The 14,043-nt window shown below is 49.7% G+C and overlaps 1 protein-coding gene across 5 annotated transcripts in view; it reads right to left on the reverse strand.

Moving 5' to 3' along the window:
- Window positions 1-2,410: 2,410 nt before the first annotated feature.
- The window catches only part of DHRS7B (dehydrogenase/reductase 7B), a 110,880-nt gene continuing 99,247 nt past the window's right edge, over window positions 2,411-14,043 (reverse strand). For all 5 annotated transcript variants that reach the window (XM_077163332.1, XM_077163333.1, XM_077163331.1 and 2 more), the window contains 3 exons: window positions 11,065-11,157; window positions 8,632-8,784; window positions 2,411-2,852 (listed from right to left, as the gene is read on the reverse strand). In XM_077163332.1, coding sequence (XP_077019447.1) covers window positions 2,647-2,852; window positions 8,632-8,784; window positions 11,065-11,157 — 452 coding nt within the window. In that variant the 3' untranslated portion in view covers window positions 2,411-2,646. The remainder of the gene's footprint in view (window positions 2,853-8,631; window positions 8,785-11,064; window positions 11,158-14,043) is intronic.

Raw genomic sequence — 14,043 nt, forward strand, 5'->3', positions numbered from 1 at the left:
CCTGTAAGCTGATCTCGTTTACCCATCCACGCCCAGTTTCAGAGGGCGAGCCTTTATGTGGAAGGCTCACCAACTGGGAAGGGTGGAGCAGCAGGCCCTGGTGAACTTGTGACTTCACAGCTCCTCGTGGCAGTCTGGGAGGTCTCTACCGTCGGGTTCAGGGGCTGTGGCCCCTAATGAGGCCGGGAAGGGGGCTTCCCCAGGACCACAGCCCCTCCATCTAGTCCCTAACGAGCAGAGTCAATGCAGGCACAGATGCCCTTGGTTTTGGCGTAAGGCACTGGGTCACCATTTTCTGCCCCAGGAACCAGGGCAACACAGGCTTGACGGGCACGGGGAAAGCGCCTTTGAACCTTATCAGACATCTCAAGGCAGAAATGAAGGAATCGGGCTCCCCAAACCTGTCCAGCAAACTCAAGGATGGAAGAGAGACAGGACAGAGGGAACCTTTGAGGAGAGAAAAGAGAAACCGGGACAGCAGCAAGCACCCCTGTTCTGACATGCTAAGCATATTGGTCTGGGCAACAGAGTGTTACAAGCGCGTCTGTTGAGAGCGCGTATGGGTCTGAATGGGTAAGAGGAGCAGAAATAACTCAGATGAGAATTCTTCTGAATTGGCACCCTGGCCCTGACATAGGAAGAAGTCACCTAAGGAAGGAAGGAAGTTACCTCTGCTGTGGCACAGGACCTCATCTTTTTGATAATTCCTTGGAAAGTGTCATTTGATGTCAATCACATAGCCATACACAACAGAACTGTGGAAGGAAAGGCTGCTCAGAGGTCCCTGGCTGGTGGTGGGGTGGGCACTTGGCCACCCAGGGCAGGTCCTACCTCCCCCTGCACCGGTGCCGTCTGCAGGGAGGGCGCCAGAGCATTAGAGCGCCGAGTCACACGAGGCCCTCCCAGGACTCCTTTTGGTCCCTGGAGTGGGGCTGGCATCATCTGCCCCTGCCACACAGCCAAACCTAGCTGGGACCGAACAGCTGGGTTTTTTCAATGTTCGGTACATAAGCGCACTGGGTACCTGGATGTGGCTGAAGCGTGAAGATGGGTACCCCAACCTGTGAGCAAGGACCTTCCTCACCACTGGCTGCAGCAGCTCCAAACCAGCCACCTCAGAAGCACCCGTCCCTGACAGGTAAGCTGTCGCTAAACTGGGGCTCCTTGGCAAGCAGTATACCATGCCAGCCTCCAACTGCTGACCTGAGTTTAGTGGAGAGAAAAGGACAGCTGGGCATGGGCCCTCTTGAGAGCACCTATCAACAAGTGGCAGAATAGAGGGGTCCCCTTGTTTCTGCCTAGAGGGAGTGTTCCCAACCACTGGCCATTTACTGGGGCCCTGCCATGCATTGGGGCCCCTCATGGGCTGCACCCGCTGAGCGGCAGAACTGGCTGCTGCTGCTGCCTGGGCTCGGCCCTCCCTGGCCCTAATGGCATCCCTGATGTGAAAACTAAGCTCCTTCCCTTCCCTGTTGGGAGGGAGGCAGGGAGTTTAGGTAGAAAATGGAGACTCGCCTGCCACATCTGAGTCCACATTTCAACCAAGGCCTCCTGCAGTGCTGACCTGGGGAATCATGGGCCCAGTCATCCACTCCCGGACACTCACAGCCTCTGGGCACCCTGACCTGGGGGGCTGTGGCTGCTTGTTTTTTTTTAGGGCAAAGCTGCTTAAAATCCAAGCTCCATCTGGAGTGAGGTCTCGAGTTAGGACAGTGTAAGGGCCCAGGGTGGACCCAGAAAAGATACCATTTCAAGTCAGTTTCAATAGGGAAAGCTTCTTCCTAAATTTCAGAGCTGCATTCAACCTACTCAGTGAACCTCAATCTTGTATTTTTAATAAACCAGAAAGGTGAAAACAGGGTTTTTTTGGCTCCAACCTAAGCACTCATATTCAGATGGGACCGCTTCCACCTGGAGGAGGGGTGCTGCTTTTGGAATCACTCCCCACCTGGCCAGTGTTCGGAACGTTCTATTTCCCAGAGGATGCATGGGGACACCGGGTAAGGGCCCCTGCCTCGCTCTTGGCTGCCGTCTCCTTAGGGATCCGCCTCTTGCTCAGTGGCAGTCAGTGGGGGGAGCCTGGAGGGCAACTGGGCAGCGGTCTGGGAGCTGGCGCTGGCTCCACTGGGGAGACAGGAGGAGCTGCGTCTCCACATTGACTGAGCCGCAGTAGGGCCCTGGAAATGGCTAGGAAGGATGGGTTCTCAGAGCCACACCCTCCTCTCCTTGAGTACCAGAGATGGGCTCCACTCAAACAATGAGGTAAGTGGTCTTGGATAAGCCAGAGGTGAGAACTACAGGTCAGGTACTCCTGTGGCATCTTCAGATTCCAAAGCGGAAATGGTGTCAGGAGCTGGCAGGGGCTAGGTCCGCAGGAGGCATGGCCCCCTAGTGCCTGAGGACCACAGAGTTCATCTGTTTCATTCGTTTATTTCATACTGGTAGAGTTAAAACCTAAATTTACTGCTCTATTTATCACTCACGTCTCACCCTCACCCTGGGCAGGAGCACTGCTGCCTGGTCTGGCTCCCAGCAGGGGATCTGCAGGGGTGTTCAGGCCCCTTCCCTTTAGTCAGCAAGTCTCCGCTGGAGGCACTGCCATGCCATCCCTGGACAAAGCGGCCCTACCTGGGGGCCAGCAGGGCACTAGGCGTTCTTGGTTTTCCGTTCCTTTCTGGCCCTAGAAGCCATGAGGCTGAAGAAGAGCCCAGGAGCCAGAGTCCGGAGATAAATGGCCAAGAGAGGCAGCAAGTCCGCCAGGATCACCTCTCTCTTCTTCTTCCCCACGGCAGCCATGACGTCTCGGGCCACCTTCTCAGGGCTTTGGCCCTGGGCTGTGGTCTCGTCCATAACTAAAATAAAAACACACAGAAGGCGCACATGAACTCCCGCGGATGCAGAAGTTCTCCTCCTCGAGAACTCGAGCTGGTGGGACCCGTCAGTCAGCTCACCGTGCTCCCCTCTGGAAACTGCTCCCAGAGCCTCGGGCGCTGGGGAGGTCCTTCCCACATTTGTGCTTCAACTTAGAAAACCCTTTTTTCATGCTTCCTGGTTCATCCCTCTGGCTCCAGAGCAGGCCCTGGGCTCACAGCTCTATCAGTCAGGCTGTCCCCGAGAACGGCGCTCAGCAGGTCGGCGGGTGGTCCCTGTCCTTGAGCATAGCCACCAGATACTAACAGACAGCAAAGCACAGCCCCCAGGCCCGAAGGAGACTCAGAACCGAGTCGGCTGCACTCTGGAAGACAAAGTGACCTCTGTAACCACTATTCTACGGAAGGAAAATGGTCTGTCCAAATACAAATGGAAGGGGACTGATCAGATTCAAGTATGGTGGGAAGAGATTTAGGGGTCACGGTGAGGAGCCAGTGGGCAAGGCTGGTCCTACTGTGGGTAGCTGTAAAGGCAGGTGCTAAGGACGTGTGGGCCGCTGGCGCAGACGATGCCAAGACAGCAACTGCTCCCAGGCTCAGATGGGCAGTGCACCATGGCCTCCTGGTCAACCCACCAGCCACAAGCAGGCCGAGGGCCCGAGAGAGCATACCTAAGGAGGTGCAGAGGGGACTGAAGGGCTGAGATGAAAAGAACAAAGGAACTAAGATTATTCTGCTTAAATGGGCCGAGAAGGAATTTAATCATGGTCTTCAAATAAATGACAGCCTCTGAGAGGCCCCTGTTCAGCTTGATTTCACATCTAATGAGCATGGAAAAGAGCCCTGGGATTAGGGCATGTCCGGCTCAGCAGGCATGGGGGTGATAACAGGCAGCCTGGGGGATCCCTCATCAGTGCTTTGAACAGAAGCCAGTCTACTTGCTGTTCCCAGACAGAGGCAGAAGGCCAGCCCAGCGGGGCCAGCATATCCAAGCAGCTTCCTGACCCAGGAAATGTTTGCCTATTGGAACGACCCATTTCTAATCTAACCTGAGGGCCGCTGTGCCGCCTTGTCTGTCTTAGGTAGCTTGGTCTCAGCTCTCCCAGGAGGTGGGAAAAGACAACCTCCATATGCACAGTGGGCTACTAAGGGTAAAGGAGTGTGTGTGGAATACGGGCAGATGCCACAGCCCCTGGTGCAGTGTGTTACGGATAAGGAAAAAGGAAGAAGCCTGTGGTTCATGTGTGTTTAGAGGAAACAGCTGAGAGGAGTTAGGAGGCCGTGAGGTCACCAGCAGTGACGTTCCTTCTTCCGTCACGGGGGCAGGGGGCACTGGCACAGGCCATCTGAACTATTCTTAGGCTGGCCAGGCCACTGATCTTCCTCACAGGACCTGTTCTCACTGGGTTTCCGTTACACAGAATACCAGGTTTCTAACTGTTTATTTTTAGATGCCACCAGGGAAAACTATTTTTTTAAGTATGTAGTTTTCTGACCCCACCTCTGTGAGCTTTCTATTGTGGGGGGAAAAGACCTGCTAAATGCGAGACAGGCTGGGGCAGGCCTGGCTAGGGCAGATACAGCACAGGAGACCCTGAAGAGATCACATCCAGAAAGGCAGGACATGGTGGGACAGCAGAATCTAGTCGCAGCCCAGGAACAAAGGACCAAACCAGGGCAGCCCCTCACCCACCAGGCGGCTTTGACCTTGGAGGCAGGAGCCACTGGTCTGTGCGGCCAAGCCTGCATCCCAGGCCACTGGGCCCACGAGTGGTGGCTGCAAGGCAGCTCAGCTCTCCGAAGCAAAGGCATGTGTGCAGGTTTGAAAATGTTATGTACCCCAGAAAAGCCATGTTTTAACCTTGATTCAATCTTGTGGAGGCAGCCCTTTTTTGGAATCCTGATCCAACACTGTAGGCTGTTAACTTTTGGTTAGGTTATCTCCACAGAGATGTGATGCACCCAGTTGTGGGTGTGACTGTTGATTAGATAGAGATGTGACCCCACCCATTCCAGGGGGGTCTTAATTAGTTTACTGGGATCCTTTAAAAGAGAAAATATTTTGGCGTCAGAAATGACAGAAATTTCAGAGCCAACAGAAACTTCAGAGCAGAGCTTACACGATGCTGACACTTGGAGAACAGAGACACGGGTGTGTGGAGATGCATGGAGCCCAACAGACGTCACCATTAGCTGTTAAGCAAGCCAGAACCTGGAGAGAGCCAAGGAGAGCCAAGAGATGAAAGCCAGTCCTGGAGAAGCAAAGTGAGGAACCCCTACAGGAACAGAGGCTGAGAGCAATAGGAGCCCAGAAGGACAGAGGGTTCCTGACCCATCAGCCTTTCTTGAGTCAGGGTCTCTTTCCCTGGATGTCTTAGTTTGGACATTTTTATGAGCTTAGAACTGTAAACTTGGAACTTGTTAAATTCTTTTTATAAAGGCTGCTCCATGGCCTTGACTTCTGGGAAGATGGCCAACCAGAATGGCTTGAGATCAGCCCTGCTCCACAGAAAAGTTTGAGAAGGGACAGGAGGGAGATTGAGGCAGCAATTCCAGAGTGCAGCTGACCTGGGAGAGCTTCTGTACTACACGGGGCAGCCCTGGTTACAGAGGCTGAGGAACTAAGAGACAGAAAGCTGGAACCTGGCACAGAGCCGAGGAGCTCGTGGGAGTGCACGGATAGGGAGACCAGGACAAGAAACTCTACGCATGCATAAAAAGGAACCCACACACTAGACCAGCACACACCAGGGTTACGGCCCCCAGACCAGTGCACCCACACAGCTACATCCTCCATGGTCACTGGGTGCCCACGTTCACAAGCACCAGCGTTAACATCCCCAACCTGCACCCATACCTGCCCTGAAACAAATCACCACACTGAGTGCCAACCCCTTGCCCTGCTCCCTGTTGTACAACCATCCCACAAACACAAGGCCTTAGACTACTGAAATAAATCAACTCCCAAAGTAAATCAATCAAGATATTTACATGCCACGAAGACAGCAGAAGATCACAAGCATATCACAATGCAGACAGATAGAGCCCTGCCTAATGACCAAATTAAAATACCAGAGGAGACACAGATGCTGGAACAACTAATCAAAGATGTTCATACAACTCTACTTAATAAAATAAGCGGGATAGTAAATGGCATAAAGGAGATCAAGAAGACAGTAGAAGAGCATAAAGAGGAATCTGACAGAAAAATAGCAGATATCACAGAGATTAAAGACTCTGTTGACCAAATAAAAACACTGGAGCACACACACCAGATCTGAAGAGACAGAAGAAAGAATAAGTGATATAGAGGACAGGATAATTGACTCTGAAGACTCAAAGCGAATGGCAAAAAGGATGGAAAAAATTGAATGGGAACTCAGAGAAATGGTAGACATAACAAAGCACACAAGGATAAGAATCACTGGTGTCCCAGAAGGAGAAGAGAGGAGTAAAGGGCTAAGAAGAGTAGTTGAGGATATAATGGGGGGAAACTTCCCAACCCTCATAAAGGACATAAATATACAAGTCAAAGAAGTCCAAAGAACTCCAAACAGAATAAATCTAAATAGGCCTTCCCCAAGGCACGTACTACTCAGTCTGTCAAATGTTGAAGAGAAGCAGAAAATCCCAAAAGCGGCAAGAGAAAATCAATCTACTACATACAAGGGAAATCAAATAAGACTGAGTTCAGACAACTCAACTAGCACCCTGGAGGCGAGAAGGCAATGGTATGATATATTCAAGATCCAGAAAGAGAAAGTCTTCCAGCCAAGAATTCTGTACCAAGCCAAATTGTCCTTCAAAACTGAGGGAGAGATTAAAATTTTCACAGACAAACAAATCCTGAAAGAATCTGTCAACAAGGCACCGGCCCTACAAGAAATACTAAAAGGAGTTCTGCCAGCTGAAAAAAAAAAAAAAAAAAGACAGATGAGGGAGGTCTGGAGGAGGGCACAGAATTGAAGAGTACCATTAAGGGTAATTTAAAGAATATAAAGAGAAAGAAGGAAAAGAATATATACGTCTGACAAGTAAAAAAGATAAGATGGTAGAATCAAGAAACGCCTTTTCAGTAATACCTTTGAATGTTAACGACTAAATTTACCAATTAAAAGATACAGATTGGCAGAATGGATTAAGAAACATAATCCAGCTATATGCTGCTTACAAGAGACTCATTTTAGACACAAGGATACAAATAGACTGAAAGTGAAAGGATAGAAAAAGATCTTCCACACAAGTTGTAACCAAAAGAAAGCAGGGGTAGCTACACTAATATCAGACAAAAGAGACTTTAAATGTAAAGACATCATAAGAGACAAAGAAGGACACTATATACTAATTAAAGGGTCAATTCACCAAGAAGATATAACAATCATAAATGCTTATGCGCCCAATCAAGGAGCTCCAAAGTAAATGAGAGGCATTGGCAAAACTGAAGGGAGTGATAGATGTTTCAACAATAATAGTAGGAGACTTCAGTACACCGCTCTCCGCTATAGACAGAACAACCAGACAGAAGGTCAACAAGGAAATAGAGAAGCTAAATAACTTGATAAATGAATTAGACCTAACAGACATATATAGGTCATTGCCCCCAAAGCACAAGGATATACATTCTTCTCTAGTGCTCATGGACCATTCTCCAGGATAGATCATATGCTGGGGCACAAAACAGGTCTTTATAAATTTAAAAATACTGAAATTATTCAAAGCACTTTCTCTGATCACATTGGGATGAAGCTGGATCTCAATAACCACCAAAGAATGAGAACATTCACAAATATGTGGAAATTAAATAACACTCTTAAACAACCAAGGGTCAAAGCAGCTAGAAGTAAAAACCTAAAATTGTGAAGTTGTAACCCACATGAAACTCTGAAATATGTTCTACAACTAATTGTGGTGGTGTGCTTTGAAATTTATAGCCTTTTTGTGTATATGTTATTTTTCAAAAAAAAAGGAGAAAAGTCGATTGTGATGATAAAAACATATTTAGGACCTCTAGCCTCCTATATTCTGGAGTAGCTAGAAGGAAAAATCTGAGAGGATGGTATGGTAGCCCATGACAAACTCTGGGATCTGTCCTGTAACCACTTGTTAAAGAGTGCTTTGAAAACTATTGCTTTTTTTTTTTTTCCTTTCACATGGGCAAGCACTGGGAATCGAACCCGGGTCTCCAGCATGGCAGGCGAGAACTCTGCCTCTTGAGCCACCACTGCCTGCCCAAAAAGTATTGCTTTTTTCTTTGCTTTGTATAAATGTTATACTATACAATATAAAAGTTAAAATTCTAATAAAAAAAAAGCTGCTCCATTTCTGGCATGTCGCGTCCCAGCAGCCTGCGCACCGAGACAGCATGCAGCCCCGTTCTTCTCCCAGAAGAACAAACTGAGCTGTTTGCTTAAAGGGGTGGGGAAGCTTTCGAGAGATTAATTCACTTCAATCCTGATCCTGACAATATTTCTTGGCCTTGGATCTAGGAATGGGTTATTTGGAATCGTGACTACACTTAGCTGGGGCCTTTCCCTCCTTCCCTCAAAGGTGCATCTACAGCGATATGCCGCGGAGGCCGATGCTCTGGGTGAGGATGGCTCACGGTGGGGGCGGATGAAGACCAGCAGACTGTTACCTGCAAGCAACACCTACATGACAAGCTTTTTGCATAAAGTTCAAAAAATTATATTCCAAATGATGGTGGCCAGGTAAGAGCCACGCGTGCCCCCATGGAGGAAGGAAAGAGGAAGCTGGGCCTCACCTCCATATCTGGACCCATCTGCGGTGATGGCGTTTACGGACAGATTGGTGTGGATGTAGCCGGGGCTGATGACGGTCACATCAATTTCGTACTGCTCCATCTCTGCGCGCAGACAGTCAAAGAAGGCCTGGGTGGCGTGCTTGGAGGCCGCATCTGCAAAGCGTGTGTGGTCAGAAAAGCAGGGGAGTGCGCTGAGGTGGGCCACACACCAGAAGCCAGATTCATCCATTCACTCATCCATTCGTTCTCCAGTTCTTTCTGTCTTTGTAAATCGATTTTGTAATTTAAAAAAATCTTGGTTGGATCCTGGAAAAGATCTTTTTTTTCTATAAAGAATATTATAAGGACAAGTGGAAAAATCTGAAGTCTATAAATAATAGCATTAATCAATTTCTTGATTTTGATCATTGCACTGGGTCCCTGTTAGGAAAAACACAAGTATTTAGGAGTAAAGGAGTATCATGTCTCCAACTTTCCCTCAGGTGGTTCAGGAAAAAGATTGTGTGTGTGTGTCCACACACATATCCAGACTGAACAAGGAAACGCGATAAAGCAAATACGGTTTAGTTGAGGAATCTAGGTGAAAGGTACACAGGAGTTCTTTGCAGCTCCTGCAGCTTATCTTTAAGTCCGAAATCATTCCAAGTTATAGTTAAAAACAATGCTTCTTGTTTACATTCAGACCATACGAAGAGTATAAACTGTGTGTGTGTGTGTAACCGCTGCTCTCAGCCGTGGTTCTAGGGGTACAGCCCAGGCCTGAGGGCTGGCAGGAGTGGGTCATCCTGGGGGGCCCCCAAAGTAGAAAGCGACACCCTGAAAACTGAGCCCTCAGGTGGTGGCGCTCAGCCAGGCTCTGCTGCCCTAAATCCTCAGGTGAGATGCAGTGTCAGGCCCAGAATGAAGGCCGCGTGGGGACACCTCCCCTCCCCTCTCCCCAGGAGAAGGCAGAGGACACTGAGAAGGCTGAGACTCAGCTGGGTCAACGAGTCTGCCCAGGAGGCACGGTCAGACTCAATCTGGCCACCAGAAAGCATGCATCCATATGTGACCCGCGTCCAGCAGCCCGAGAGGACAAAAAGCACTGGCACTAAAGTAAAACTCAGAAATCATCTTAAACATGTAAAAGTTCAAGAATGAGAACAGTACAGGGAACACTACACACCTTTAACTTAGCTTCCAGTTACTAACATCTAACTGGTGTGCTCTGTCAACTCCCTATATGGGGGATAAAATATCTTTTTTGCTGAACCGTTAGAACACTGGGAGACTGCCATGGCTGTCTCATGCTCTTGGAGCCAAAAGGGAATTCCAATAAACAGGGAGATAGCACCATCGGAAGAGACGTGGACAGGGGCTTCATGGGTTAATTTAGAGGACGCTACTGTCCATTGTCTCCCTTCATGTTGAGAACAGCCCTGGGAAGCATGCGTTTTGGTGCTAAGTCTCATTTTATAAGTAAGGAAATAGAGGTCAGAAACGGGAAGTCACTTGTCCAGGGTCATTCATTCAGCTGGAATGGCAGGGCCGGGACGCCTGTCCTGAGAGGAAGGCTATCGTTGGTCCCATTTCCCAACCAGATACGGTTGCTTCCACCCGGGAACGGGATATTGTGACGACACAGCCCTGTGTGGCCTCATGCCCGTCAAGGTGGGTGGGGGTGGGTGCTGCGATGAGTCAGTACTTCCTACCGGAGGGTGGGAAAAGGAAACTAGCTTCGGTAAAGTCTTTAAAAAACCCACCCGATTCTGTCTGTTCACTGGTGCAATGCGATGGCGGACAGACGTGAAATGACATCTCCAGATGCTGAGCAGCTGCTGTGCGGGGAGACTGTGAACTGGAAGTCACGCTGGCAGCCCTTAGCAAGTGTCCTACCCAATATTTCCATTTCCTCTAAATGCTCAGAGATACGCATATTCAAAGATGTTCTTGGAGCACACATCACTGCTAAGGGACAAAGACCAGAGGGAAAAAACCCTCCACTGTCCACTGGTGGGCATCCTAAGCATGCAGGGATCACGATCCAGCCACCCAGAAGAATGAGGTAAGCCACATGCGCTGCCCTGGGGCGTGAGGAACACAGCGCAGGGGCCTGCCTGCGTGTCACTCTGTGGAGGGGAGGCAGCGCCGTCCCACAGCCTGTCTGCGGCCACGGAAACCAATGGCCCCACAGCGGCAGCTGGCCCTCGACGGGCGGCACTCAGAACACCTTCCTCTACCTCACGGCTCTCTGAGGCTGGGACTCCGCAGGGACAGCTGGGGGCGGCTGGGGACGCTCGGCCAAGGTCACTGGCTGAGGTGAGTGGATTTGAGCCCCAGCGTCACACCAGGAGTCCCATTTCAGTACTGTCTGAATTCAGGACCCTAAGCATATCTGCTTTTCATTGTCAGGAAAACAACAAAAATCATTTGGGTGAAGAAGAGGGTACTCACATGCTGACCGAAAGGGAATGCTGATTTTGCCCTGAATGCTGCTGATGACAACAATGTGGCCTTGTCTTCTTCGGACCATGGAGGGCAGAAGTGCTAAGGGAAGAGAAGAGGCTTTAGAAGGGGCCTCTCCCCACCGCTGGGGCCTGGCCAGGAGAGAAGACGTGGCTGCTCCTGTTCAGGTGGAGCAGGGAGGCTGGAGGCTCCCGCCCTTCAGGCTGAGAACCAGGCACCACTGGGGCTCTGAGCCCTCAGGCCCAGCAGGAGGAGGACAGGGCAAAGCAGCAGGGAGGCCTCTCCACGCGGGACACGGCTCCTGGGGGTGTGGACCTCCCTGCAATGTGGGACAGAAACCCTAGAATGAGCTGGGACTCAGCACCAAGGGATTGAGAAAACCTTCTCGACCAAAAGGGGGAAGAGAGAAATGAAACAAGATAAAGTGTCGATGGCTGAGAGATTCCAAACAGAGTCGAGACGTTATCCTGGAGGTTATTCTTACGCATTAAGTAGATATCACCTTGTTAGTCAAGATGTAATGGAGAGGCTGGAGGGAACTGCCTGAAAATGCAGAGCTGTGTTCCAGTAGCCATGTTTCTTGAAGATGACTATATAATGATAGAACTTTCACAACGTGACTGTGTGATTGTGAAAACCTTGTGTCTGATGCCCCTTTTATCTACCTTATGGACAGATGAGTAAACATATGGATTAAAAATAAATAATAGGGGGAACAAATGTCAAAATAAATTTAGTAGATTGAAATGCTAGTGATCAATGAAAGGGGTATGATATATATGAATTTTTTTTTTTTCTTTTTATTTCTTTTTCTGAATTGATGCAAATGTTCTAAGAAATGATCATGATGATGCATATACAACTATGTGGTGATATTGTGAGTTATTGATTATCTACCAAGAATGGAATGATCATATGGTAAGAATGTTCATGTTTGTATGTTGTTATGTTTAAAAAATAAATTAAAAAAAAAAGAAGCAGGGAGGGAGCCAGACTGTTACGGGCTGAACTGTGTCTCCACAAAAGGAATGATGAAGCCCTAACGCCCAGGACCTCAGAAGGTGGCCTGATTTGGAAACAGGGTTGTGGGAGACAGCATCAGTTAAGATGAGGTCACACTGCACTAGGGAGGGCCCTCTCCAAGTCTGGTGTCCTTATAAGAAGGGAGAAGAGCCAGAGAAAGTGCATGAGCATGCAAGACAGGAGACAGCCACAGCCCCGAGAGGACAGACGCAAAGACAGATGGGACTGTGCTGCCACCGTCAGAGCGAGGACTGGCAGCCACCCTCACGCCAGGCCTCCGGTCATGGGAAACAACAGTTTCTGTTGTTTTAAGCCTCTTGTCTGTGGTACTTTGTTACAGCAGCCCTAGGAAACAGGGCAGACTGTCGCCCTGAGAAGCGGGGTGCTGCTGTAACATACCTAACAATGTGGACACAGCTTTGGAACTGGGTAATGGGTAGATGCTGGAAGAACTAGGAGGTGCTTGACAGCAAAAGCCTAGACTGCCTCTAAGAGACGGTTAGTAGAAATTTGAACCAAGAGGGTAATTCTGGGGAAGGCCCAGGAAGAACTGAGGAGAGCTGTAAAGAAAACGCCCGTCACCTTAGAGGACCCACCAATGGTTGTTAGAAAGTCGCTAGAAACAGGAGCATTCGAGGAGCTCCTGCTGCGGTCTCGCCTAGAAAGGAGGGACAGGTGCCGGGACAATGGAGGGAAGGTGACCCTTGTTATAACACAGCAGAGAAAGTACTGAATTGTGTGCTCAGACGGAAAGCAGAACGTGTAAGTGATGAACCTGGAAACTACGCTCAGGAGGTGCCAGCGTGCAGTGGGAGTGCAGCCTGGCTTCTGCTTGCTGCTGCTAGTACAGTGGGAGAGGAAAGAGACCAACTCGTGTGGCGGCGAGGAGCTGTGTACACCAGAAAAACACATTCTTACACTCAGTCCATTCCTGGAGGTGTGAACATGTTGTAGACAGTGTGGCCCTCCTCAGTCAGGATGGGTCTTGCCTTAATTCTGGAGTCCTTTATAAACAGACGGAAATACAGACACGTACAGCAGAGGAAGCCACAGGAAGAAGCCAGAAGTCAGTGGAACCCAGAGAAGCCAGCAGAAGCCACCAGGTGGTCACCATGTGACAGAGAAGCCGAGGACCAAGGGCCTCTGGCAGCTGGCCCCAGCCCACTGCAGTCCCCAGGGGCAGCCTCACCTGGACGACACCCTGACTTTGGACTTCTAGCCCAAAAACTGTGAGCCAATAAATCCCCATTCTTTAAGCCAACTGACTGCATGGCATTTATCTTAGCAGCCAGTAAACTGAAACAACTGAAGAAGGAATTACTAGGCAAAAAAGGAACCAGCCCTTGATAATCTGGGAAATTCCCCACCTTTCCAGAGAGCCCGCTGTGGAGCCAGGGCCAAGGGTGTGGCGCAAAAGGCTTTCACTAAAAAGATGAGACCTGCTCGCCATCTCAGCAGACACCAGGAACAGAGATGGAGTCATCCTGGAAAGCTCTGTGGAGGACCCGTTATCTGGCGGCTTGCACACCTGTGAACTGCACAGGAAACTAGAAGTTTCTGAGAATTTTAAATCGGAAAAGCACTGCCAGCTTGGACTGGAAGGGACAGAGATAGGACGAAATGAGGGAAGAACGCCCATGAGGGCAGAGCCACAGATAGAGAGGTTTGGGCCAGCGGGGCCCCTGGAGCTGAGAGGTGGTCTGCCCCAGCGTGCCCAGAGGACACAGCAATGGGCTGCAGAGGGAAGCTGTAGGACGTGAGCTTAATGGCCTCACCCAGATGGGTTTCTCCCATTTGGAGTTGGAATGTCTATCCTTTGCCTGTTCCATCGTTGTATTTTGGAAATAGAAAGCTTGTTTTCTGGTTTCCAGGTCCACAGATGCAGAGGGATTTTGCCCAGGATGGGCCATATCCCAAGTCTCAGCTACAACTGATCTTAGATGA

The sequence above is a fragment of the Tamandua tetradactyla genome, chromosome 6 (assembly GCF_023851605.1).
Source record: "Tamandua tetradactyla isolate mTamTet1 chromosome 6, mTamTet1.pri, whole genome shotgun sequence".
NCBI classification, from domain to species: Eukaryota; Metazoa; Chordata; class Mammalia; order Pilosa; family Myrmecophagidae; genus Tamandua; species Tamandua tetradactyla.